The sequence below is a fragment of the Aquarana catesbeiana genome, linkage group LG12, assembly GCF_042186555.1.
Source record: "Aquarana catesbeiana isolate 2022-GZ linkage group LG12, ASM4218655v1, whole genome shotgun sequence".
Taxonomy (NCBI): Eukaryota; Metazoa; Chordata; class Amphibia; order Anura; family Ranidae; genus Aquarana; species Aquarana catesbeiana.
The window spans coordinates 37,611,308-37,636,946 of NC_133335.1; the positions used below are offsets into that span (position 1 = coordinate 37,611,308).

Below are 25,639 nucleotides of genomic sequence, written 5' to 3' on the forward strand. Positions count from 1 at the left end.
AGCATAGCAATATGTTGCTAAATGTGGTACCGTCATTAAATGTAACCATATTGCTACGCTTTAGAGGCTCCTCTCTTCTCTTTTATACTCAGTTGTGATATGACGCTACTTGTATATCAAGACATCGCTTGTATATCAAGTCAAAATTTATTTAAAAATTTTGCTTGTCTTGCGAAACACTCTCAAACCAAATTACTCTCAAACCAAGGTTTTACTGTACCATTTACTTCCCTAAAATGATTTGTTCTTGGATTTAGTTACACTTTTTTTTTTACTCTGCAAGAAAAAAAAAAAAAGTTTCCCTTTAAATCCTATGGGACTTTTTACACCACTGCGCTGTGGGTGCGTTTCAAAAAGTTCTGCATGCTGCATCTTTGGTGCGGTGTTGAAAACTGCACCAAAAACACAACTTCCCATTGAAATGAATGGAAATCGCGGCAAAAGCACTGGTGCGTTTTTGAGTCACATGTCCGTTTTTCACAGGTGCAGGCAACCCAAAAAAAGCACCAGAAATGCAGGGAAACGCATATGAAACACAGCAAAAAAGTGGTAAAAAAAGCATATGCGTTTTAACCACAATTTTGCTACAGATCAGTGTGAAAGGGCTAGGGTTGCTGCCCAATAGCAGAGCACAGTGGTTGTGTTGTACTCCGTTTTTTTTTTTCCAGCAGATCTGTGTGAAACCTCTGACAATAGCCTTTCAGTGGAAATGCCATACTCCATACAGAGCTTGTCCTGTAAGTGATTTGCTTGCAGCAGATGTTTATGCAAAGAATATGGTTGAGCCGCCTGCACTACAATCGTAATTGTATAAGTTTACCCCTCCCCCTCAGAATAAAGAATGTTACAGACAGACACTGTGTGATTTTTTTTCATCATCTTTTTATTAAGTCATAGAAACACATGAATTTGTAAAACACCCCACCTTATAGACTGCATTCCACAATGCTCACATACAATTGTTATATGTATATACACGATGAGAATATTAACCTGTACATTGGCCATAGATGGATTTGTACTTTATTGTAAGGAAAATGTTTCTAGAATGGAAACACTAGGGCTGGCTTCATACCTATGCTTTGCGGCATTACGCGCTTGCGTTTTAGCGCACCACAGTGCACAGATGGGAACAATTAGTGCACTGTGATGAGCTGTGTTAAAAAAGGTCTACTTTTTAAATGCTGTGGTGCCTTTTTTTTTTAAATTTACATTACTATTTAGAATGAATGGGCAACACCGCAAGCAGTAATGCATTTTTCAGTGCATACCCAGGGTTGCCCTTTTTTCTTCAAACCAAACCTGAACACTTTAGCGGCACAGGGCTAATTTTTTTCCCCTTAGTATACACTATAGGATTATAAAAGAACTGGGACACCTTTGGGTGCCCGAAGGAGAGTAGTAACTATGTGCACTGCACCGAATAGTGGGTGTGGCTAAACTGCTCCTGCTGACATCATCGTTCCGCCCCCCCGAGTGATGCCAAACCTGCCCCCAGACAGCCACCCTCAGCTCCCAGATGGCAACAGATTTGTGTGTGACTATCTCGATTACTTGGGGAGCCACAGCCCGGTCTGAATAATGTGTGCGGGTTTCAGGCAGACTGAAAGCCAGGCACATGATTCAAAACCCGGACTGTCCGGGTGAATTCTGGACAGGTGGCAACCCTACTATTACCCTAGGACATAGGTGTGATGCCAGCCTTAGGGATAAGCTCCAGGTAACCTTTGGCATAAATTTAGCAAGTATTTCACAGCCTTACCACTGAGTAGATGACCTATTGATATTGGAAGTTTTGTTGGAAACTAATCTCAGCAAGAGCCTGCTGTCATTCAGTATTCCAAAAAAGGAGGGGAATTCATCAAGACACATGACAAGCATTAGGTCAGGCCCTTGCTGATGCACTTTTATAGATCTCCACAGATTGCTCCTTATTAATTTACAGCAAACAGATATATGGGCTGTTCTGCAGGAGCCAAAATACTTCCAAAATGGATTATGATTAAATTATCTACAGCCAATGTTTTTTTCCCTCTTGATACAACCACTGCATGATAATATAAATGCAGGAATTTTATTTACAGACATAAGTGCTTTTCAAAGAAAACAAAAAAAACAAAAAATAAATTCACAGCTTACTGAGGAACCATAAGAATTCCAACATAACCAATACCCAGATTGGGTACTCAATGGCAACAATTAGCAAAACACAATGAAAAAAAAAAAAAAAAAGAATTTAATGCATTTATTCAACAATTTTCTTTTTTTTTTGTTAGCAGAGAAGTGGAACGATAGAACCCCTGTCAGATTTGTATTCCTGTAGCTCTGTTTGCTGCTTACCCTTCTCAATATCCTGGAGTTTACACTGCAGTCCACTATTCTACCTCTTGGAGGACACTCCACACTCACCCTCCATGTCACCTACACGCAAGGTGTCTAAGGCCAGCTCAAAGCTCGACAAATTTAGGCACAAGGACAATGAGGCCATGGGGGAAAATGGCAGCGCTTCAACACCAGACTCGGAAACCTCCAGCTGCAGAAACAGCAAGAGTGTTGAAAGCGATCTCCACATGCCAGGCAACCTTCGCTTCTAAGATTGAAGAGGTCAAAGTGGACATTTCCTGCATGCGAAAGGACTTCCACAAACTCTGGGACAGAGTGACAGAGGCTGAAACACATATTGGGAGGATGGAAAACTAGCTACAACTACTACAACACTTCTCTGAACAGATGCAGCGCCAGCAGCTTGCCCAGAAGCAAGACGATATGGAAAACCGCTTCGCTGCTGTAATCTCCATTTTGTGGGCCTCCTAGAAGGTGTGGAGGGTGCGGATCCTGCATCATCTCTTGAAAACCTGATAATTACAACATACAGCCAGGTATCATTCTCTGCCACATTTGTGGTGGAGAGAGCCCACTGAATGCCAGCAATCTGACCACCACAAGGAGCACCACCATGTACCTCCATTGCCAAAATGCTTAATTACAGAGATCCACATGCCACCCTGCTCCACGCAAGAGAGAAGGGCAATATCCCATTCCAAAACATCCACGTGGCAGCCATTCCTGACTTTTCTGCCAAAGATCCCCCTTTTTTAGATGTTAAACAGAGACTGCAAGTTCAACAGAGTCCTAGATAGCAGTTAAAAAAATAGACAGGGATTCTGATTCTTCCCCACATCTAAAACTAAAAAAAAAAAGTTTTGGTTGAATACATTTTTTTGGCTTAACATACACTTAAGTCGTGTCAAATGTAACTGTCCCCCACAGGGTGCTGGAAATTGTTCAATAGCTATACTGATCATGGTCCAAGACGTAACTAAGGCCAAAGCAAACCATATGGCTGTTATGGGGCCCAGAGCACCAACTACACAGTGATTAGGACAGCAAGACATTTGAGAGTTCCATTCAGATAAAGTGAATTATGATTAAGTTTGAGGACTTCTACCTTGCTGGCATGTAAGTAGTTAGTATTGTACATCACTAACACTGGTATTGGAGATTCGGGAAGCAGGAGGCTCTCAATGTTCTTCCATATGGGTTCCTTCACAAGAAGCAGATAATAGGTGGAAAAGGAATCATTTTAATCAGGAAGGTGCTAAACGTAATGGAAAGCCAACAGTCCTATCATGGCTTCTTCAGAAGAACTAGTGACGCTGTATATCTACTGTATGTATCTGTATACAAATGGCTGCCAATATAGCAGTTGCTTCTTCTGTCTGTGGGTTACAGTGGCACTCTATTCCCAAAGTCAGAAATATGGGTTGCATTAAACAGTCCTGGGCAAAGGGGAGTAACCCATGGCAGATTTTTCCTAATATGGGTTACTAAGCCTCAACCATAGGCACTGCGCTAGGGCTTGTTGTGCTGCTCTTGACATCAAAACTAGCTAAGCAAAAAAAAGAAGTTTGCCATTCGTATTATACCCCAACCTTCTTTTTATTTGGTTACCTTGGAGAAGGAGTTATATTGCCTTCTTTGCCCGTGTTTATGGGATTTCACCTTCCTATCCTGGTGACCATGCAGCAAGGGGGGACAACTCCAATGACACAGACAACCTAAAAGAGGTTCTCATCCTGCCCAAGTATATAAATGTCTGCACCCTCCTTTGGAGAACTTTTACTCGTTTCTTGTCAGAAACAACAATAAAAACCCAACAAAGGTCCTAACCCTTACTCACTCTGTCCAAAACAACAAGAACTGGCTGGAGTTGTGCCTCAACAGTTCTACCACTGGACAGGACATACTTAAAGCATTTGCACATGTCACTATCACACAAAATTAGCATTTTACAACAAAATGTATCACGCAAAACACATGGAGTTAGATGAATGTCACACAAACTCGTACCAGCTGGACAAATTTTCCCGCGCCATCCAATGGTCAAAATACAGTACAGTGCATTTTGGCCACTAGATGGAGATGACAATCATAAGAATTCATCTATTATAGAAAATATAGAAAATATAGAGACATCTTGAGAAGCCTGCATCAGTGTGTGTGCCATTTATCCAATGAATTTGTCCAAAGACCCCCGACTATCAATGCTCAGGCCCAAAAGAAAGTCTTAGTCCATAGTAACCAATCAACATCTCCTTTTCATGAAAAAAGCAAACTGATTGGTTGCTGGAAGCAACATAAAGGTGATGTTTACCATTAGCTCTGAGGAAGCAGAAGCAGATCCCTGAAACATGGTGTGTCTTCCTGGCAGGTTAACTCATTCAGCCACAGAACGAGTAATTAAATATATCAGTTGGCACCCTTCTTTCACAGTTCTGTTCAATGGCATTGAAGCTGCAACCCAAATACAATTGGCTGAGCCACCAAGTTAATGTGTTTTGTGACAGAGTCAAGAATTACGTACGCCCATATTCCTGAGCCAATTACAATGAAGCAGTCTTGTCATTGATTGGCTGAGCAGCAGATTTTTACAAGACACGCCCTCTCTGACATCTTCCATTGCACTCTGGTAGCATTACCGGCCCCTGTATGTCAATTGTAAGTAGGCTGCCCTCCTTGGAACGCCAACCTACCTACCTTGCACTAAACACATATAAGACATTCAATGTTGTGGTTTTAGGAAAATAAAAAAAAATTTAAGTGGACGTTCATTCACTTAAAACCAGCTGAGCTTGTTGTTTTTCACACCGGAGAAACACATGTTATTGCTGCAGACACCTCCGTAACTGGGCGGACATGCCGAACATGGTCTTCCCAGCTTGTAAGGGGATTCTCCTATCCAGTTACCCCTAGAAAAAAAGGATATGGATAGTAACATAAAGAGGAATAACCTTCATATTAGAAACATCTGGTGTATCTAGGGCAAAGCTTTGTTTAAGTTTTGAACAAAGTCAAGAAGAATTAAACTCCATGTCCCCTTTGAAAAAATTGAAGAAATTTCCCTTTACCTCCCGTCCTGGAGACAAAACAGGAAGTGAGGGGAAACCTCTCTAAAATAAGGGGACATCCCATCTTCGAGAGCTGTCCTCATATCTTGTGACAATTATCGAATTTTGAATTTCCCTTCACTTCCTGTCTTGGTGACATTGGTAATTGAAATGGAATAGTCACTGGAATAGGTGTCCCCATTTTCTCCCTGTGTGTTCCTGTCCTGGTGATACCCAACCCCTAATTCTTGCACAGGTGTCACAGGGACAGCAATTGAGGGAAGATCTTTGCAATGGTGTCACAGACAAAAATAGCTAACAGAAATGTTAACTCTTCCCCACAATATCCAAAACTAATACATCATGAAAGACACAAGTGCTAAACTGTAGAGAAAGTTCATAGAGATATTTATTGAATGGCGTAACCTTGGCCGTTGGCTGACCCTCTCCATAAACTGGCCAATAAACCCGCCCCAGCGATATAATGCAGTCTAGACTACATTGTAGAAGATAGATGGCCATGTACACAGGCGGTGATGTAGTAGGCAGTGTCTGTTGCAGGCTCCGAGCTTCTGACTGCTGGTGACCAGTCTGAACTAGCAGCTTTTAATAGTACATTTCCCATGTTTACATTGTGACATTCCTTACTCTAGTCACCAAACAAGAACATCCTTAAAGTGTCACTCCTCCTTTCTTACGTGATGTAGTAAGCCAGGACAGTGAAATCACCAACTTTAATACTTATTTTATCTTCTCGTCAGCCTTTCTCAAGCTTTTCAACACAGAGGAACCCTTGAAATAACTTTTCAGTCTCAGGTAACCCCTGCTAAAAAATGACTATATCTACAACTCATGATACGCTTGTGTGATGGTCAGTGGGAAGAATGCTCCTTACATACACAATTGTGGACAATTGGGAAGAATTACCCCCTTACAGATAGCTAAAAAAAATCAATGGTGTCAGTGAGAACCTATCTGAGAAATTGCTAATAGTTTAAGGAACTCCCAGCAACCTCTAGAGGGGAGGTCACTTGTGATCAACCAGTCGAGCACGGGGAGCCAGCAGGTGGATCGTGACCGCGGCTCTACCTTCCCCCAGCCACCGCCGTTCTTGTTCACTGCAGAGTGGAGAGCGGAAGGCAGCAAAGTACTGGATGGAGGGAGCTGCCTCAGTGATTGGTTGCTAGGTGGTCCTAGCAACCAATCACAAGCTTGTTATGAAATGTTCACTCCGGCAGCTCCTGCTCTCACCTTCCACCCAGCACTATGCCGTCTCCTAGGAAGTGCTACCTACACAGTGCTGTATGTATGTGGGGGGATGATGTGAAGGGGGCACAGGGGACACTGTTGGGGGGGGGACAGAGAACACTACAGTGAGGAAGGAGGCATTGTGATGAGAAATAGACAGAGGACACTTCTCCGGGGGATGGGGAGGCAGAGGACACTGCTTTCAGGGGGCAGAGGACACTTTGCAGGGGACAGGGGGCACTGTTATGGGGGGGTGTAGAGGACACTACAGGGGGGGGGTGATGTGAAGGGGCAGAGGACACTGTTTTTGGGGGGGCAGAGACCACTGCTATGGGGGGAAGAGGACACTAAAGTGGGGGGGGGGGTGATTTGAAAAGGGCAGAGGACACTGTGTTGGGGTGTCGGGGGGCGTTGGAACAATGAACACCACTTCTGTCTTTTTATTGGGAGCTTGAACATTTTTTTTTTTTTTTAAGGGCGCCACCTAGAACCTATCCCCCTACCCTGGGATCTTTGCTTTCCTCCATATTATAGCTCAAAGTTCTGCAAGAGTGAAAGAGAGTGAACTGTGCACGCGTGGGTAGGGAATTAAGTAGAATATTCATTCACGATTTGCTGGGGCCACACATCCAACACAGTGAGGTCAATGCAATAAGCAACTTGAGTAGAAAGAATTATTTTAAAAAAAAGGAGGTCTGCATATTAATGTAGCGAGCAAGCTGTTTTACAGGGCTCTATAAACTTTTCAAACATGGGGTCAGTTTACTGTCCTTCAGACTTTAGGTGGGCTGAATTGTGGCCAACAGGGGTAGAAAATGTCCTGGCCCCCGCATCTGTGAGAATAAATATGGCCTCAGGGTTGGTGATCAGTGGGAGGAGGAGTAGTGCCCCAATTAGTAGAGTGAATGGTATCCCATCATGGGTATCAGTGAAAGAAATAGTCCCCCATTGTTGGTGTCAGTAGGAGGAATAGTGCCTAATATCATTGGAAGGAATAGTCACCCAAAGGCTGGCTAAAGGCTAGCAAAGGGCTGCATCTGGCCCTCGGGCTGCAGTTTGAAAACCCCTGGTGTATTGCATAGGGGTGTTTTTGGAAAATCAAAAGTGAACTAAGGCAGTCAATAAAGGATTCGATTTTCTTTCTTTCCACCTAGAGCCACATCCACCTAGGTAAGTATGATTCAAAAAATAAATAAAAATTCCATATTCTTGAACTGAAAATTTCAGATATCTGTTTGGTCGGATTCCCTAAATGACACCCTGTGAAAATGGAAAACAGCCCTGCTACGAACAGAATTCAGATTTGTACATTATGGTCTGTTTTGTAGTAAAAGAAAGACACACGACAGATATTTTCTAACTTACTTGATAGAATAATTACACACCAAAAGGACAGCTTTTCTCCATGTACTTCCCCATACATTGATGTTGTGACATGTGTTGAGGGCACACCCTAATTTATTTGATGATGCCCACACCATCTGGAAGAGAGAAGAGCCAGCTCATTAGTATAAGAATGTATAGTGGACTTGTACATATATTCTTTCTTCAAAGAGAATAAAACAGAAAAAAAAAGAAAACAATTGTAGTCCCTACATCTAAGGATTGGTAGATACACTTTAACCACAAGTCATATTACAGAAAAGGTGTTGCTTCACTTTTGTCCCAGCCTTGCAGTCAGCAGATATGTATCTCTGTTTTTTTAAGGGTGGTATTTGGACTTGGCCTTGTGGGGTGGTATTTGGTTTTGGACTTGTTTCCTCCATGAAGTCCAAATTAAACAAAATCTGAGCTTCACCGAAGTTAAACAGACCACAAAGACTAATTGCACTTTTTTATTCTTTCATGGCAGATGCATAACTATCAAGTCAAATGACAGAGGGAAACAGGGTAACGTTAATCAAAGTCTAAACCTCGGCAGAAGCTGCAGTTCTATCAAGATCTATGGCCAACACAAACAAGGCATTAGATATGTCTATATGAAAGCCCTGGATGGAATTCATGCCCGGGACGCGTGCGTCAGTGACGGCACTTGCTGAGTTCAAATTCCCAACTCTTGCCAAATACGATGCTGTAATCGCTTATTTTAAACCTTTCAATGTTACAATATCTCTGCCTCGGGAAGGTTGGAAAAACAGCTCAAACATAACATTTTCTTTTTTCACCCCCTTTTTTTCCGCCCTCTTTCCTAAAAAGTGATTGATCTTCTGCTGCCAGGGTAAATGTTCCATTTAAGGCTTGAAGCAATGATTGCTGAAAAACGAGCCTGCTCTGAAAATGAGAAGACTGATGGGTCTACTGGAACAGCTGGATACCTTACCACCAATTGGACTTGTTGATTGATGATGTAATATAATATGATCGCTGGAGAATCTGCCTCTGGCAGTAGGATATGGAAAGGTATAAGATGACCTTTAGATAACTAGGGATGAGCAAAACTGAGTGTTCTCATTTCTTCGAAATGTAAAAAAAATATGAATGCTTTGGCAAAATTTTGCCACATTGGAAAAGTGCTTTGGAGTAAATCGGGAATTACAAATTGGATTGTTGTTAATGGTTTTTAAAGGTATCCACTCATGTGTAATGGGCTTTAAAGAAACACTGTCACCTTGTAGACAGGTGCAGTTTGCTTCCTCCATTATAGGTGGTACCCTACCAGAGCAGCATCAGAGCTTGAAGAGGAAGTGGTTTCCTGGTTCCTGGATACAGAGTAGCATTTGGGTGCGCTGCATCTAGGTGACCCCAGGTGGCCATATTGGATCAAGAGTCTTTTTAAGTCCCTGCTCCCCAGATTTTGGTGCGCATTCACATGTGGATAGTGTAGGGACAGGTTTCCCATCTGTCAGGGACAGTATTGGACAGTGGCAGAGAGAGGTTCCAGACAAGAAAGCTGAGGGCTAGCAATTGCCTTGGACATCTTCCCATTTGGGTACAAGACAGCCAAGTGACATTCTGCCCCTCCAGACAGGTGTTGTCAGTTTGGCTAATACCTTCTCCACTACACGCTGTTGGTATTTGTAAGTGCTTCCGGTTGGATATTCTCCCACTGGGTTTCTTGTGAACTGTTTGCCTTGACTACAATACAAGTTCTGCCTTTTCTGCAATGCAAGCTCTATCTCTTCTGCAGTACAAATTCTGCCTTTGCTACAATACAAGTTCTACTGATTGCACCTGGACTGTTTGTGAATTATTACCACTGCACTATACTGCACCCACCCACAACCTTACCCATGCAGAGCAAATGTTTTTTTAAAGTGTCCCCTGCCCTAGTTATACTCACCATACCTCACCTTGCAGCTGTGGCCTCCGCTGCATCTGGCATTAAGGGGTCACCTCTGACAGAGGCTAGGGGGAGCAGTAACATCACCCTCTAAATTAAGTGACAGTGCTGGGGCGTATTGATTCACTGCTAAATCATAGCACTGTAAATAGAAGGTGGTGACATGTTCCCCCATACACAGAAACACTGTTTATTTACCCAGCATCGGCAAAATCAGGAGCAGTTGGAGATCACTGGTATTGTGAGTATAACTAAGCAAGGGGTTGGGGGGCCTTTAGAAACATACTATCACTTTATCCTGAATGGACAAATGATAATATATCTGTAAATGCCTCCTGATGTTTTTTTCTTTTCTTTTTTTCTTTTCTAATTTTCTTTTTCTGGATCAACAAAATGTTGGTATCTTGAATTAAGGGACATAGTGCCTTTTTTCTGGCTGCACTATATATGCAACTTCATTCTGAAGGTTTTTTTGAACCTACGGTTTTTGGTTTTTATGTGTCTGGATCAACAAAACCTTAGAACATACAGTGTATAGGTAGGTATTACTTGCGGTCTTTGTTTCAACCTTGCGATCTATGTAAATATTTATGTATTTATATTTGTCATGTCAAACTCCCTTCTTCTGGATCATCCAGATGAAGAATAGTTTAAACCAGGGATCTTCAAACTACGGCCCTCCAGTTGTTCAGGAACTACAATTCCAATCATGCCTAGTCATGTCTGTGAATGTCAGAGTTTTACAATGCCTCATGGGATGTGTAGTTCCACAACAGCTGGAGGGCCGTAGTTTGAAGATCCGCGGTTTAAACAATATTCACAGCTGTCTTTTCTAACCTTGGTAACTACCAAGCTTTGTATATAATGCGTTATTATTTGCTGATGCATGGGGCTTATTTAGCCTTCTTCTGGATCCACAGAATGTTAGAATGTATAAGAATCAGTTGAACCTTAGATGGCATTTGAAGTGCCTACGTGTCCTGCACGTCGGGAAACAAAATGAACCAAAGTTTATCATCAGGGAACCAAATGTGTTTTTACCATCTCCTGTCCACCACCATCTGTAAACTGCTTTAATAGAAGTAGGGGATGCCATGGAACCCGAGGCCAACCACCATTAAAAAACCGACCTTGAGTTTCATGTTTTATAAGGGATACAAACAACCAGCTGTCACCCTGCACGCTTCTGCTGATGGTAAAACTGAAATTTGAGAGGAAGACTTTCTTCCTTAAAAAATAAATATCTGGCTGTACGATCAGGTGCAGGAGAACCGTTTATGGAAAAATGTTTAACTGCCTGCAGATGTACGAAGAGCTGCCAGAGGAGGGGGTGTGAGCGAATGGGTTTCTCAAGACCTTACTAGAAAGACTCAGCTATAAATGTTACAGGAATTTGCAGGAATAAGGTGTAGGTGTAGGAGTCTCAGTCTGATTTCTAAACTATTGTAAATGCTTCAGTGCACACACATTTATTCAGCAGCAATAAACAAAGCAGAACTCCAAGAATAATCTCACAGAGACGGCAATATATTACTGCCACAGAGGCTGTAACATTCATCATAGGATCACTGACATAGGATGTCAATATGGGGTCCTTTGGTGGCCAAACTCCTGCCTTGTGGCCTGTGGCTAGTTTAAAGTAAACCTTTTCTAGGAGAAACATAGATTCTGCCATTTGTCCTTCTGAAGATACTTTCTGCAGCACTGACCTAGAACAAGCATGCAGATCTGTGTCTCAAAGTAAGGATTCTTGCTGAAGGACACTGTCCTGGGGTCCTGGTCTGGAGAAGGATTCCCCCACTGAAAATTGTTGTGTGAAATCTGGGAGGCAGTCATCTCCTGAGACATTATAGGACCTACTGTGGGACCTTCATGAGTGTCTTCAGCTATAATGATTTGTTCTAGAATTTTGTCCTCCTTTTAGTCTCTGATATCGTTTTGGACTATCCTAAACCCCTAAAGACCCTTCTGTTCAGGCTTTCTGCAATAAATTCACAAAAAGACATCCTTTAGATCAGGGGTAGGCAACCTTTGAGAGGTGGAGATCTACCCGGACAACATGGAAGAGATCAAAGATCACCGGGTGCCACGCCCTTTTTTTAAAGAAATTAACTAGCAAGCCCCCAATAAAAAGTAAAGATGGAAGAAAGAAAACTTAGAAAAATCTTATAAAACTAATGTCACTGTAGAAATATAGACTTAGCCTACCTTAAAATTTAGCTTCAATGAGAAATTCGGCATTCACTTTCATTCACAATTTTTTTCATGTCTGGGGAGTAATTGGTTACCCCCACAAAGCAGAACATCTGGTACTGCAGGTTGACTTCAGCTAGTTTAAGGACTGGCTATCTGCTCTGATTCCTGGCCAGTGTAAGTAGGGCAGTGTACAGAGGTCAGTAATATGTAGGGCAGTGTACAGAGGTCAGTAGTATGCAGGGCAGTGTACAGAGGTCAGTAGTATGCAGGGCAGTGTACAGAGGTCAGTAGTATGTAGGGCAGTGTGCAGGGGTCAGTAATATGTAGGGCAGTGTGCACAGGTCAGTGTTATGTAGGGCAGGTTACAGAGGTCAGTAGTAGGTAGGGCAGTGTACAGAGGTCAGTAGTATGTAGGACAGTGTACAGAGATCAGTAGTATGTAGGGCAGTGTGAAGGGGTCAGTAATATGTTGGGCAGTGTACAGAGGTCAGTAGTATGTAGGGCAGTGTACAAAGGTCAGTAATATGTAGGGCAGTGTACAGAGGTCAGTAATATGTTGGGCAGTGTACAGAGGTCAGTAGTATGTAGGGCAGTGTACAGAGGTCAGTAGTATGTAGGGCAGTGTACAAAGGTCAGTAATATGTAGGGCAGTGTACAGAGGTCAGTAATATGTTGGGCAGTGTACAGAGGTCAGTAGTAAGTAGGGCAGTGTACAGAGGTCAGTAGTAAGTAGGGCGGTGTACAGAGGTCAGTAGCAAGTAGGGCAGTGTACAGAGGTCAGTAGTATGTTGGGCAGTGTACAGAGGTCAGTAGTATGCAGGACAGTGTACAGAGGTCAGTGGTAGGTAGGGCAGTGTACAGAGGTCAATAATATGTAGGGCGGTGTACAGAGGTCAGTAGTATGTATGGCAGTGTACAGAGGTCAGTAGTATGTAGAGCAGTGTACAGAGGTCCATTGTATGTAGGGCAGTGTACAGAGGTCAGTAATATGTTGGGCAGTGTACAGAGGTCAGTAGTAGGTAGGGCAGTGTACAGAGGTCAGTAGGATGTAGGGCAGTGCACAGAGGTCAGTAATATGTAGGGTGGTGTTCAGAGGTCAGTAGTAGGTAGGGCAGTGTACAGAGGTCAGTAGTATGTAGGGCAGTGTACAGGGGTCAGTAATATGTAGGGTGATGTACAGAGGTCAGTAGTATGTAGGGCAGTGTACAGAGATCAGTAGTATAGAGGGCAGTGTACAGAGATCAGTTGTATGTAGGGTAGTGTACAGAGATCAGTAGTATGTAGGGCAGTGTACAGAGGTCAGTAGTATGTAGGGCAGTGTACAGAGGTCAGTAGTATGTAGAGCAGTGTACAGAGGTCAGTAGTATGTAGAGCAGTGTACAGAGATCAGTAGTAGGTAGGGCAGTGTACAGAGGTGAGTAGTATGTAGGGCAGTGTACAGAGGTCAGTAGTATGTAGGGCAGTGTACAGAGGTCAGTAGTATGTAGGGCAGTGTATAGAGGTCAGTAGTATGTAGAACAGTGTACATAGGTCAGTAGTATAGAGGGCAGTGTACAGAGGTCAGTAGTAATTAGGGCAGTGTACAGAGGTCCATAGTATGTAGGGCAGTGTACAGAGGTCAGTAGGATGTAGGGCAGTGTACAGAGGTCAGTAATATGTAGGGCGGTGTACAGAGGTCAGTAGGATGTAGGGCAGTGTACAGATGTCATTAGTATGTAGGGCAGTGTACAGAGGTCAGTAGTATGTATGGCAGTGTACAGAGGTCAGTAATATGTAGGGCGGTGTACAGAGTTCAGTAGGATGTAGGGCAGTGTACAGATGTCATTAGTATGTAGGGCAGTGTACAGAGGTCAGTAGTATGTATGGCAGTGTACAGAGGTCAGTAGTATTTAGAGCAGTGTAGAGAGGTCAGTAGTAGGTACGGCAATGTACAGAGATCAGTAATAGGTAGGGCAGTGTACAGAGGACAGTAATATGTAGGGCAGTGTATAGAAGTCATATATGAAAAAAATGCACCGCGCCTAGGGGTGTAACTGAATAACTGTAAATCTAAGTACAAATCATAGATAATAAAGAGTGCAAATCAAATAGAGCCTAAAGCTCTGATCACTTACTAAGATCACCTGCTGTGTGAATCCTAAAGCTCTGATCACTTACTAAGATCACCTGCTGTGTGAATCCTATGAACAAACACACTAACAAATAACTAGTGCAATAAAACACAAAGTGCAATGTGCATAGAAAAACGTAATAAGATAAATATACAATCCACAGTGATTAAAATATAATCATTCCTAATAAGGTGTATATGCTAAAAAATGTTACACATATGTAGATCCACTGTGATTAAAATGAAAAAGAAAAAAAAAAAAAAAATTAAATAAAACAATATATATATATTCGTAAAGCACAAACAGAGTAAATCAATCACATGCATGGGCGAATTGAAACTATAATCGCCCTAATAAAGGTGTTCAAATCACATCCGTGAAAGAATCTTCCAATCCAGTAACATAAAGTGACCAAGTTCAAATAAAAGTCAGTGTAATGGTGATGGTTCAAAGAAAAAGTTCCGGTTTTGAATCAAACGTGCCCAAAGAAAAACATGCTGTGAAGTGCCTTGGTGACCCCCAATGTGATTGCGCTTACCTTGGAGCGTGTGACACAGGTTTTAATTGTGTCAATACACGCTTTTGGAGCCACCCCTGGGCTCAGTATTAGGTACAGCTGATTCCCACACTAGATTCTTTATGGCTCCACTCACATCAGACCATATAAAAGAAAAAGGCTAATATAGTATAATACCGTAGGATACTTTTATTAAAATCACATCCAATCCCCACATGGGGTACTCACATTTATAAGGTGCTCATGTGCACCAAACATAACATAGGAAAAAACGGCTGTGCGGCGTGCTGCGGGGTGTGAGAGCTCCACAACCCAGCTCTGTGCTGATCGCTCCGTCCTGGCCTCTCCCCTACGCGTCTTCGACACAGGGAGTCACGTGTCTTCATCAGGGGGATGAAGACACGTGATCCCCCTGATGAAGACACGTGACTCCCTGTGTCGAAGACGCGTAGGGGAGAGGCCAGGACGGAGCGATCAGCACAGAGCTGGGTTGTGGAGCTCTCACACCCCGCAGCACGCCGCACAGCCGTTTTTTCCTATGTTATGTTTGGTGCACATGAGCACCTTATAAATGTGAGTACCCCATGTGGGGATTGGATGTGATTTTAATAAAAGTATCCTACGGTATTATACTATATTAGCCTTTTTCTTTTATATGGTCTGATGTGAGTGGAGCCATAAAGAATCTAGTGTGGGAATCAGCTGTACCTAATACTGAGCCCAGGGGTGGCTCCAAAAGCGTGTATTGACACAATTAAAACCTGTGTCACACGCTCCAAGGTGAGCGCAATCACATTGGGGGTCACCAAGGCACTTCACAGCATGTTTTTCTTTGGGCACGTTTGATTCAAAACCGGAACTTTTTCTTTGAACCATCACCATTACACTGACTTTTATTTGAACTTGGTCACTTTATGTTACTGGATTGGAAGATTCTTTCACGGATGTGATTTGAACACCTTTATTAGGGCGATTATAGTTTCAATTCGCCCATGCATGTGATTGATTTACTCTGTTTGTGCTTTACGAATATATATATATTGTTTTATTTAATTTTTTTTTTTTCTTTTTCATTTTAATCACAGTGGATCTACATATGTGTAACATTTTTTAGCATATACACCTTATTAGGAATGATTATATTTTAATCACTGTGGATTGTATATTTATCTTATTACGTTTTTCTATGCACATTGCACTTTGTGTTTTATTGCACTAGTTATTTGTTAGTGTGTTTGTTCATAGGATTCACACAGCAGGTGATCTTAGTAAGTGATCAGAGCTTTAGGATTCACACAGCAGGTGATCTTAGTAAGTGATCAGAGCTTTAGGCTCTATTTGATTTGCACTCTTTATTATCTATGATTTGTACTTAGATTTACAGTTATTCAGTTACACCCCTAGGCGCGGTGCATTTTTTTCATATATCATTTATCGCACGGTCATGAATACGTGATCTGCGCCTGCAGCCGGGTAGCTGTTTGGTTGAATTTCCATTAAGGCACTGGATAATTGTGGCTCGCAGGATTTTTTTCCATAATAGTGTATAGAAGTCAGCAATATGTAGGGCAGTGTACAGAGGTCAGTAATATGTAGGGCAGAGTACAGAGGTCAGTAATATGAAGGACAGTGTACAGAGGTCAGTAATATATAGGCCAGTGTACAGAGGTCAGTAGTATATAGGGCAGTGTCCAGGAGTCCATAGTAGATAGGGCAGTGTCCAGAGGTCCATAGTATGTAGGGCAGTGTATAGATGTCTGTAGTATGTAGGGCAGTGTACAGAGGTCAGTAGTAGGTAGGGCAGTGTACAAAGGTCAATAAGATAAAGAGAAATGTATAGAGGTCAGCAGTATGAAGAGCAGTGTATAGGGATCAGTAGGGCAGAGAACAGGGGGGTCAGGAGGGCATGGTGCAGGAAGGCCAGGAGGGTACAGTACTGAGGGGTCAGGAGGGCACGGTGCAGGGGGGTTAGGAGGGCATGGTGCAAGGAGGTTAGGAGAACATAGTGCAGGCGGGTCGGCAGGGCATGGTGCAGGCGGGTCAGAAGGGCATGGTGCAGGCAGGTCAGGAGGACATGGGGCAGGGAGGTTAGAAGGGCATGGTGCAAGGAGGTTAGGAGGGCATGGTGCAGAGAGGTCGGGAGGGCATGGTGCAGGCAGGTCGGGAGGGCATGGTACAGGGAGGTTAGGAGGGCATGGTGCAGGCAGGTCAGGAGGGCATGATACAGGGAGGTGAGGAGGGCATGGTGCATGCAGGTCAGGAGGGCAAGGTGTAGGCAGGTCAGGAGGGCATGGTGCAGTGAGGTTAGGAGAGCATGGTGCAGTGAGGTTAGGAGAGCATGGTGCAGGCAGGTTAGGAGGGCATTGTGCAGGCAGGTTAGGAGGGCACGGTGCAGGCAGGTCAGGAGGGCATGGTGCAGAGAGGTAAGGAGGGCATGGTGCAGGGAGGTTAGGAGGGCATGGTGCAGGGAGGTTAGGAGGACATGGTGCAGGCAGGTCAAGAGGGCACAATGCATGCAGGTCAGGAGGGCATGGTGCAGGGAGGTCAGAGGACATGGTGCAGGCAGGTCAGGAGGGCATGGTGCAGGCAGGTCAAGAGGGCACAGTGCAGGCAGGTCAGGAGGGCATGGTGCAAGCAGGTCAGGAGGGCATGGTGCAAGCAGGTCAGGAGGGCATGGTGCAGGGAGGTCAGGAGGGCATGGTGCAGAGAGGCTAGGAGGGCATGGTGCAGGCAGGTCAGGAGGGCATGGTGCAAGCAGGTCAGGAGGGCATGGTGCAGGGAGGTCAGGAGGACATGGTGCAGAGAGGTTAGGAGGGCATGGTGCAGGGAGGTTAGGAGGGCATGGTGCAGGCAGGTCAAGAGGGCACAATGCATGCAGGTCTGGAGGGCATGGTGCAGGTAGGTCAAGAGGGCATGATGCAGGCAGGTCAGGAGGGCATGGTGCAGGGAGGTTAGGAGGGCATGGTGCAGGGAGGTTAGGAGGGCATGGTGCAGGCAGGTCAAGAGGGCACAATGCATGCAGGTCAGGAGGGCATGGTGCAGGGAGGTCAGAGGACATGGTGCAGGCAGGTCAGGAGGGCATGTTACAGGCAGGTCAAGAGGGCACGGTGCAGGCAGGTCAGGAGGGCATGGTGCAAGCAGATCAGGAGGGCATGGTGCAGGGAGGTCAGGAGGACATGGTGCAGAGAGGCTAGGAGGGCATGGTGCAGGCAGGTCAGGAGGGCATGGTGCAAGCAGGTCAGGAGGGCATGGTGCAGGGAGGTCAGGAGGACATGGTGCAGAGAGGTTAGGAGGGCATGTAGCAGGTAGGTCAGGAGGACATGGTGCAGAGAGGTTAGGAGGGCATGGTGCAGGTAGGTCAAGAGGGCACGATGCAGGCAGGTCAGGAGGACATGGTGCAAGGAGGTTAGGAGAGCATGGTGCAGGCAGGTCAAGAGGGCACAATGCATGCAGGTCAGGAGGGCATGATGCAGGGAGGTCAGAGGTCATGGTGCAGGCAGGTCAGGAGGGCATGGTGCAGGCAGGTCAGGAGGGCATGGTGCAGGCAGGTCAAGAGGGCACGGTGCAGGCAGGTCAGGAGGGCATGGCGCAAGCAGGTCAGGAGGGCATGGTGCAGGGAGGTCAGGAGGACATGGTGCAGAGAGGTTAGGAGGGCATGGTGCAGAGAGGTTAGGAGGGCATGGTGCAGGTAGGTCAAGAGGGCACGATGCAGGCAAGTCAGGAGGACATGGTGCAGGGAGGTCAGGAGGACATGGTGCAGGCAGGTCAGGAGGGCATGGTGCAGGGAGGTCAGGAGGAAATGGTGCAGAGAGGTAAGAGGGCATGGTGCAGGCAGGTTAGGAGGGTGTAGTATTGGGGCTTAGAAAGGCACAAACATTTTTTACTTATGCAGAGTGGTGCAGGGAAGCTGTCGTGGCAGAGCACCATATTCTGATCCCCACCGGCCCTCCTCTCACCCGTCACACGCAGCTGCATATGCCTTAGATGGATCGGAGGGGGAGAGCCGGTGTTCTGCCGAGAAAGTTCCTCTCGGCGGATAAGGACCCTGCGCCTGCGCAGTAGGAGCCGGCGGAAATAGCCGAAGCGAAATAGAGAAGAAATCAGCTGTACACGGCGCCTGTAAGAGGGCCCCTCGCGGGCTCGCTTTGCTCGCCACCCTTCGGGCATGGCCTCAGTTGGATCGCGATCGACGGGTTGCCAACCCCAGCCCTAGACTGAGCCTGTATTGTCGGTGTGCATGGAACGGTGTCTGCAGCTGGCAGCCTCTGTACTATTCGGCCTGGTTCACATCTATGCAGGTTGCAGTTTGCATATTCCAGGTGCATTTTGCGTTTTATACAATACACATTTTGGAACCATTGAAGTCTATGGAACTAAAAACCAGAAAAAAGTCCCTGGCCCTTTCCATAAAATGCACAGATGTGAACATGACCTATAGGAAACCATGTTAAATGGACTGTAGTGTGTTTCCTGCAAAACTGAAAATGCACTAAAAAATGCATAGGTGTGAACCAGTGTAACCAGTGGGAGAACCTGTGTATTTCCAGCGGCCCCCCTGGGGTTATGCGCTACACGTATACAAAAATGATTTAGGCTTGATTCACACCTATGCATTTTTAGTGCTTTTTGCATTTTGTAGATTTGAACTACAGTCTATTTAACATGGTTTCCTATGGAACACGTTCTGTAGTGCAAATCTGCAAAATGCAAAAAGCACTAAAAATGCATAGGTGTGAATCCAGCCTTAGGTATGGAAAATAGGCGCAGAGTTATTGTCAATTTAGTGCACTATCCAAAATAAAAAAAAAAGGGTTGATTATAGACATACCTTAAAGGTAAACTCAACATAGGTATTAAACAAATTTCTCCCCCATGAGTAAGCTCCAGTGAAATGTCTTGGGAGCATGGCCTGGCAGGGGTCCAGGCTCAGACCGCCATTCACTATTACACAGCAGGATTTGACTTGATATACGGCTCCCGGGACACCTATCACTCTCTACTATAGCCTGGATCATAGACTAGCTCCCTTCCTGGCCAGCACTCACAGCGGTGGGCACAGGAATTCATTCCTATACAGCCTGAGCTGCTCTCACACAAATCTTGGTTTGCAAAGTATATAATCTGCCATTGCTGAACTATTTGTTTAAAATTGCTAGTTAGCTGGCTCTTATGTTAATGCAAAGATGTCATAAATTTCTGAGTCAGTGATCTGAACAAGTTTACAGATGAGGAATTATAAGCCTTACATCCCTGACCAGGAGGATATTGTATATGTTTTATCATGTCTTGGGGAGCTATGATTGGATTGAGGCCATACCTGTGTGTAATGGCTGCACACGGAGCCGCTACATTTGTTGGGACAGCTGGGGTTACACTCCCGAGGGTAAGGAAAAGAGTAATGTTGTCTCTCGTCGTACCAAGACTTGACTAGATCCACAATTGACCTATACCTGCAAAAACAAAGTTTCTGTGAGCATGATGGATAATCAGTATGCATAATGTCTCCATGTACTACAAACAACTTGGTTTCTTTTACCGACCTTTAAAATAGACTAGTTCTCACAGGGACAATAATTAGGTGTAGGAATAGGTACAGCTCACTGCAAGAGAGGAACTGGGTTGGTATTTTGCTCCCCCCTTCTTTCTACACAGGCTCTCATGGATACTAATTTAATTGGCAGTTTCTAGAAATTGGTGCTCTTCTCATAGGCCAAAGTCTGAGATTGCTTCATGACACCAAAGGATGTGAACACCGCCACCTCTGCAGTATGCATTGTAGGGCACAATTACAAATGCCCGTCCCACTTTTGCCACTCTAAAGAAGCCAATAGCCCTTAGCAACTTGGCTGCCATGGTCAATGCAGACTCTCATGAGTGGGGGAACACACTGGTGTGCCATCACCCATGGCTTTAACCCAACTCCAGCACACTTTTACAACTCCAAAAATACAAGTTGGAATGCCACCAAGACCGCCCACCCAACTTGGACCTAATGTGATGTGGGACGATTTTAAAACAATGAACACAAGACTAAATATGGATCACTTGTTTGATTAGTAAGAGCACCAAGCTTTTTTTGTGGTGACCACATCCGTAGCCAACAGCAGCTGCTTTGCATTTGGGCTGTCTATCATGCCCATTTTGAGCAGATAGCAAGTGGGTGAGAAGACAGGGTTCGATCCATACACAGGCCAACAACAGCAGGTAGGGTTCTATTGACTTTTCTTGATTACTGATCAGATTATATATAAGACAAAAAAGAAAATGTGAACTGACTATACAATACCTTTAATTTAAATGTCACATTTTAGTAGACTGACCACTTTATTCATTTTCATTAGCCGCCTAAAATGTAATTTATAATTAATCGTGGATATGATATTGAACAACCAAAGCACTGAAAGCAGCAAAAGGCTTCTCTGTAGTATGTAAGCAAAGTTGAAGAGGGAGACTTTGAGTGACCAAAAAGTGATCACTGCCATTGTAAGGGCTAGAGACATAGCTTTCACATCTGTTAGTGTGGAGATATCAGTGTTTGCACTGGTCTATTTACTCTAGTGGAGAGAACAGGCTGATCACAGCTGGAAAACTGGAAACACTGTCCTTATCTTTGCTTCTTTTAGGGGAACCTCCTCTCATTTTTGGCTAGAAAATGTAAGAGCTGTTGGCACACCTCCCCCAGCTGAATGTGTTTCTATACAAGCAATCCATACCTGTTAACAGAACTGCCTGAGAAGCTATGAGGCTATCAGTGATCCAAAACAGGTATAGAGGCACTCAGGGTTCTGGCAGCGGACATACTTCAAAGCAACAGCATTTGATTATAAACTTTAATCAAGGCTATCAATGATGGAAGAACTGCTGGGCTGTCTTTGACTTTGGAAGCCTACCATGAAAACATTGGAATTCAACAGAAACACCTCTGCTTTTAGTTTCCTATTCAGACTCAATGCATGTTTTTTAAAGCAGCTTATGGTTCCAACCCTTAGAGCTGAACCCTTATTGCCGATATAATACATAAATTATTCCAGTTCTGTATTCATTAATACATCTGTAAATACATTTTTTTTAATTCAAGCAGTGTAATGCTCTGAAATTGACTTGATATCTGTCTCTTGCAGGAGGAGAAAGTAGAATGCCAGAGAACTGAGTTTATCAGTCTACTGCTTCTCCTTATTCTGTCAAGTCAAAGGTTGGGGGAGGCAAAAGACCTAGTGTTAAGACTTAACTGCAGCAGAGAAATAGGTACCTTTTCTTGCCAGACAGGATTTTGCTATGTGGCAGTCAGTGACATTGACCAGCATGGCGATGTGGCCATATAAGGTCAATAATGTCATGAGCATACCTGCCGCTTTGCAGGCCGCAGTTGATTGGGCGGTAGTGGGTGGGAGTGACAGCTCCCTTCTGGGCGATGTGGCCATATAAGGTCAATAATATCATGAGCATCCCTGCCGCTTTGCAGGCCGCAGTTGATTGGGCGGTAGTGGGTGGGAGTGACAGCTCCCTTCTGGCAATCCAAGTTTGTACCAAACTCAAGCTCACCCATACAAACTATTACATTAATAAATCAGTGGGGAGATGTGTGAGACAGGACTTCCTCAAGCATATCTAAAGCTCAAATGTGTTTTTTTTCTTTTTCATTTTGGATGAAATAGTAAAGCCCACTCAATTTTTTTACAACTGTCTTTCACAGGGGAGATTTACCATTACTTCCTGTCCTGTCTATGGTGCCGGGACAAGGCCATCCAGTGGCCAGGGCAAAGGAGGCAAACTATGCCCCCCTCCTTTACTTAGGGTTAGGGCACCCACATCCCTGCAATAAACCATTGTGGCCAGTTCAGCCACCACTCCTGCCCACCCCTTGTCCTGGCCCTGCCTGTGGACACAACAGGAAGTAAGAGAAAGGTCTTCAAAGTTAAGGGAATTCCTTTTTATACAGTTGTCACAGGACAAGTGTTCGCATTGGATGATCCCACTATTCCTGTTCTGGTGGCAACATAATTTGGGACTTTCTGTCACTTTCAATCCTGTGACAATGGTGACTAGGAGAAATAGAGGAGTGATTATGGCCCTTCAACACTCTAAAACTTGAAAAATATGATCTAGCTATAGAGAAGTTGATTAGATGAATGTTACCACAGCATGAACTTAAAATACATTAAAAAAATTAAAATAAAATAATAAAAAATAAAATAAAACTATGTTCTAGCTATAGAGACATATGAAGTTGTCTAGATAAATGTCCTTGAGACACCTTACAATGAAGTGAGCTAAAAATAATAAAAATAAAATAAGTAAAAATGTTAAAAACCTAAAATATGATTTGGTTATAGAGATGTGAAGTTGTTTAGCTGAATGCCCATGAGATGCCTTACACAGTAGAGTGAACTAAGAATAAAAAAAAATAAAATTATAATAAAAATATGTTCTGGCTTTAGAGGCATGTGACGTTGTGTAGCTGAATGTCCATGTGACATGTTACAATAGTGTGAACCCATGAATGACAACTCTGTCCTGGCTAGGTTGGGCACACAAAGCTGTCAGTTGGCAGGCTCATGGGAACGTTATCAGCTCCGACATAGATACTTACAATAACCAGGAATTATGGATTGCCTTTCTCCTGTAGACAGATGGGTTGTCAGGATACTTCCTCTTTTAGGATTTGCTGGGATATTAAGAGCTACACATTTTTTTATGTTGTTTATGAGAGAAGTCAACAGTTATCTTTTGCATGTTTTTCACCTACGTAGCTGGAAACTTTCTGTAATGTGTTCCTGAGATTTTTTACAAAATGACACTGCCCTCACCAACTGAACTGGAATAGGCAAATCTTTCACCAAGATAGGGTGAGAGATCTGAGACTCCAGAACAAATTCAACAAATGACACAGCCGGTGGAGAATGTGTTTTCTCTTCAAATGGGAAAAGAAGGCAAAATGCAATCAAAATTCTCCGAACAAATTTTTCTTGTTTTGGATGGAGATTGGGACGGGGTTTGACTCTATTGGGATTTTATGCTGTGTGTGTTCCTGAGGAGATGATTCACCCTCTCTATTTATCCTGGTGACCACTGTTACAGAAAGTGATTCAAGTTCCAAAATGTTTGAGTAGCGGTAGTAGTAGCAGCAGCAGTACCAATAGTAGCAGGGCCAGATTAAGAGCATCATGGGTCTGGTGCAGAGGATTTTGGTGGGCCATTATGGAAATAAATAAATTAAAAATTGCAAACAATTTTTTGTTACAAGAAATTAAATATTTAAACAAATTAAATTCATGTACATAAGCTCACCACTATGGCGGGTTCATCTGTGGTTCATTCCTCAAAAATAGTTAACGCCTTTAGGGATTACTTTGCCCAGCTACACCACCTCCCTACCACGCTACCTGGTTCCACGGAACCTCAGAGGGTGGAACGTATTCTGCAATATTTAAAGGAGGCACAGTCCCCAAATAGTTAACGCCTTTAGGGATTACTTTGCCCAGCTACACCACCTCCCTACCACGCTACCTGGTTCCACGGAACCTCAGAGGGTGGAACGTATTCTGCAATATTTAAAGGAGACACAGTCCCGCTTATGCGGATGATGCCCTGTTCTATGTCTCAGACCCCCTGATCTCTCTCCCTAATATCATGGACGCACTAAAGGACTTTAACCTGCTGTCCAATTTTAAAATGAATTATAATAAGTCGGAGATCCTGTCCCTGAATGTGCCCTTGGGTTTGCGTACACAGCTGCAGGCCTCTTTTTGCTTTACCTGGTGCCAGACTTTGCTAAAATGTTTGGGAGTTTACTTACCGGCACACTGCCCCCAGTTATATACCTGTAATTATGCCTCATTGCTTTCTACTTTCAGAGCAGACCTAAAGAGTTGGGACCGCAATGCCTTCTCCTTGATGGGAGTGTTTTAAAAATGAACGAGTTGCCTCGTATTCTTTTCTACTTGCAAATGGTGCCTGTTTCATTGCCCAAACCTTTCTTTTCAACCCTAAAAAGCCTGTTTTTGCAATATATTTGGAATGGGAAAAGCCCTCGTTTTTGCCCCCCGCACTTATCAACGCCCTAAAAACAAGGGAGGTATGGGTGTCCCGGTTATTCACAAAAACTATGAAGCGATAGCGCTACAATGCATCTTGGATTGGTACCATAATGTAACTTCTAAACTTTGGGTCCCGCTTGACAAATTCCTATCACGTGCCCCATGGATCCCCCGGGACTGCAGGGGACTTTCCGCACTTGCCTCTCCCATGGTCACCCATATCCTGGCAACTTGGGATGCCTTAAATGGGAAGGGACAGCTAGCTCCTTTGATTTCCCCTCTAGCCCCCTTGGGGGCTTCCCCTGGTTCACTCCTTTTTCATGGCTTGGTCGGCCGATGGAGAGTCGAGATGTGGAAGATTTATCCAAGACCAGGGTTTATTGCTGCTGGCTACATTGAGAATACAGTATGGATCTTTCCCCATGGACAAATGGCACCACAGACAGCTCTAATACTTTGTTTGTAGATTATCCCACGATATTCGTTCCCCTACCACGGCGTCTCTCTTTGAACGGCTCTGTATGTCTACCTTTGCTATTCTGCACACTATATCTGTACTGTATGAGTTACTACAGTTGTTGGAGAGTGGAGTAAAGCCTGGATACATAAGGGAGTGGGAGAGAGACCTTCAGCATGTCTTTACTGAAACTCAGTTGGACCACCTTTACTGTCTCACACATACGAGTTTGGTGGACACGAAAATAAAAGAAAATAGTTTTATAATAGGTACTTACCTGGTGGTATAGCGCTCCCTCTAAACTTGCCAGGATATACCCATCTGTATCCGACACTTGCTGGAGGGAATCCGGCCTCAGTGGCTCATTCCTCCACATTTGGTGGGAGTTCCCTAAGATACGGCCCTT

General features: G+C 44.1%; 1 protein-coding gene across 1 annotated transcript in view; it reads right to left on the reverse strand.

Annotated features, from left to right (window-relative positions):
- Positions 1 to 683: 683 nt before the first annotated feature.
- The window catches only part of R3HDML (R3H domain containing like), a 41,228-nt gene continuing 16,272 nt past the window's right edge, over positions 684 to 25,639 (reverse strand). Inside the window, exons 4-6 of the mRNA XM_073607589.1 lie at positions 20,057 to 20,189; positions 8,001 to 8,116; positions 684 to 5,249 (exon numbers count right to left, since the gene is read on the reverse strand). Coding sequence (XP_073463690.1) covers positions 5,117 to 5,249; positions 8,001 to 8,116; positions 20,057 to 20,189 — 382 coding nt within the window. The 3' untranslated portion in view covers positions 684 to 5,116. The remainder of the gene's footprint in view (positions 5,250 to 8,000; positions 8,117 to 20,056; positions 20,190 to 25,639) is intronic.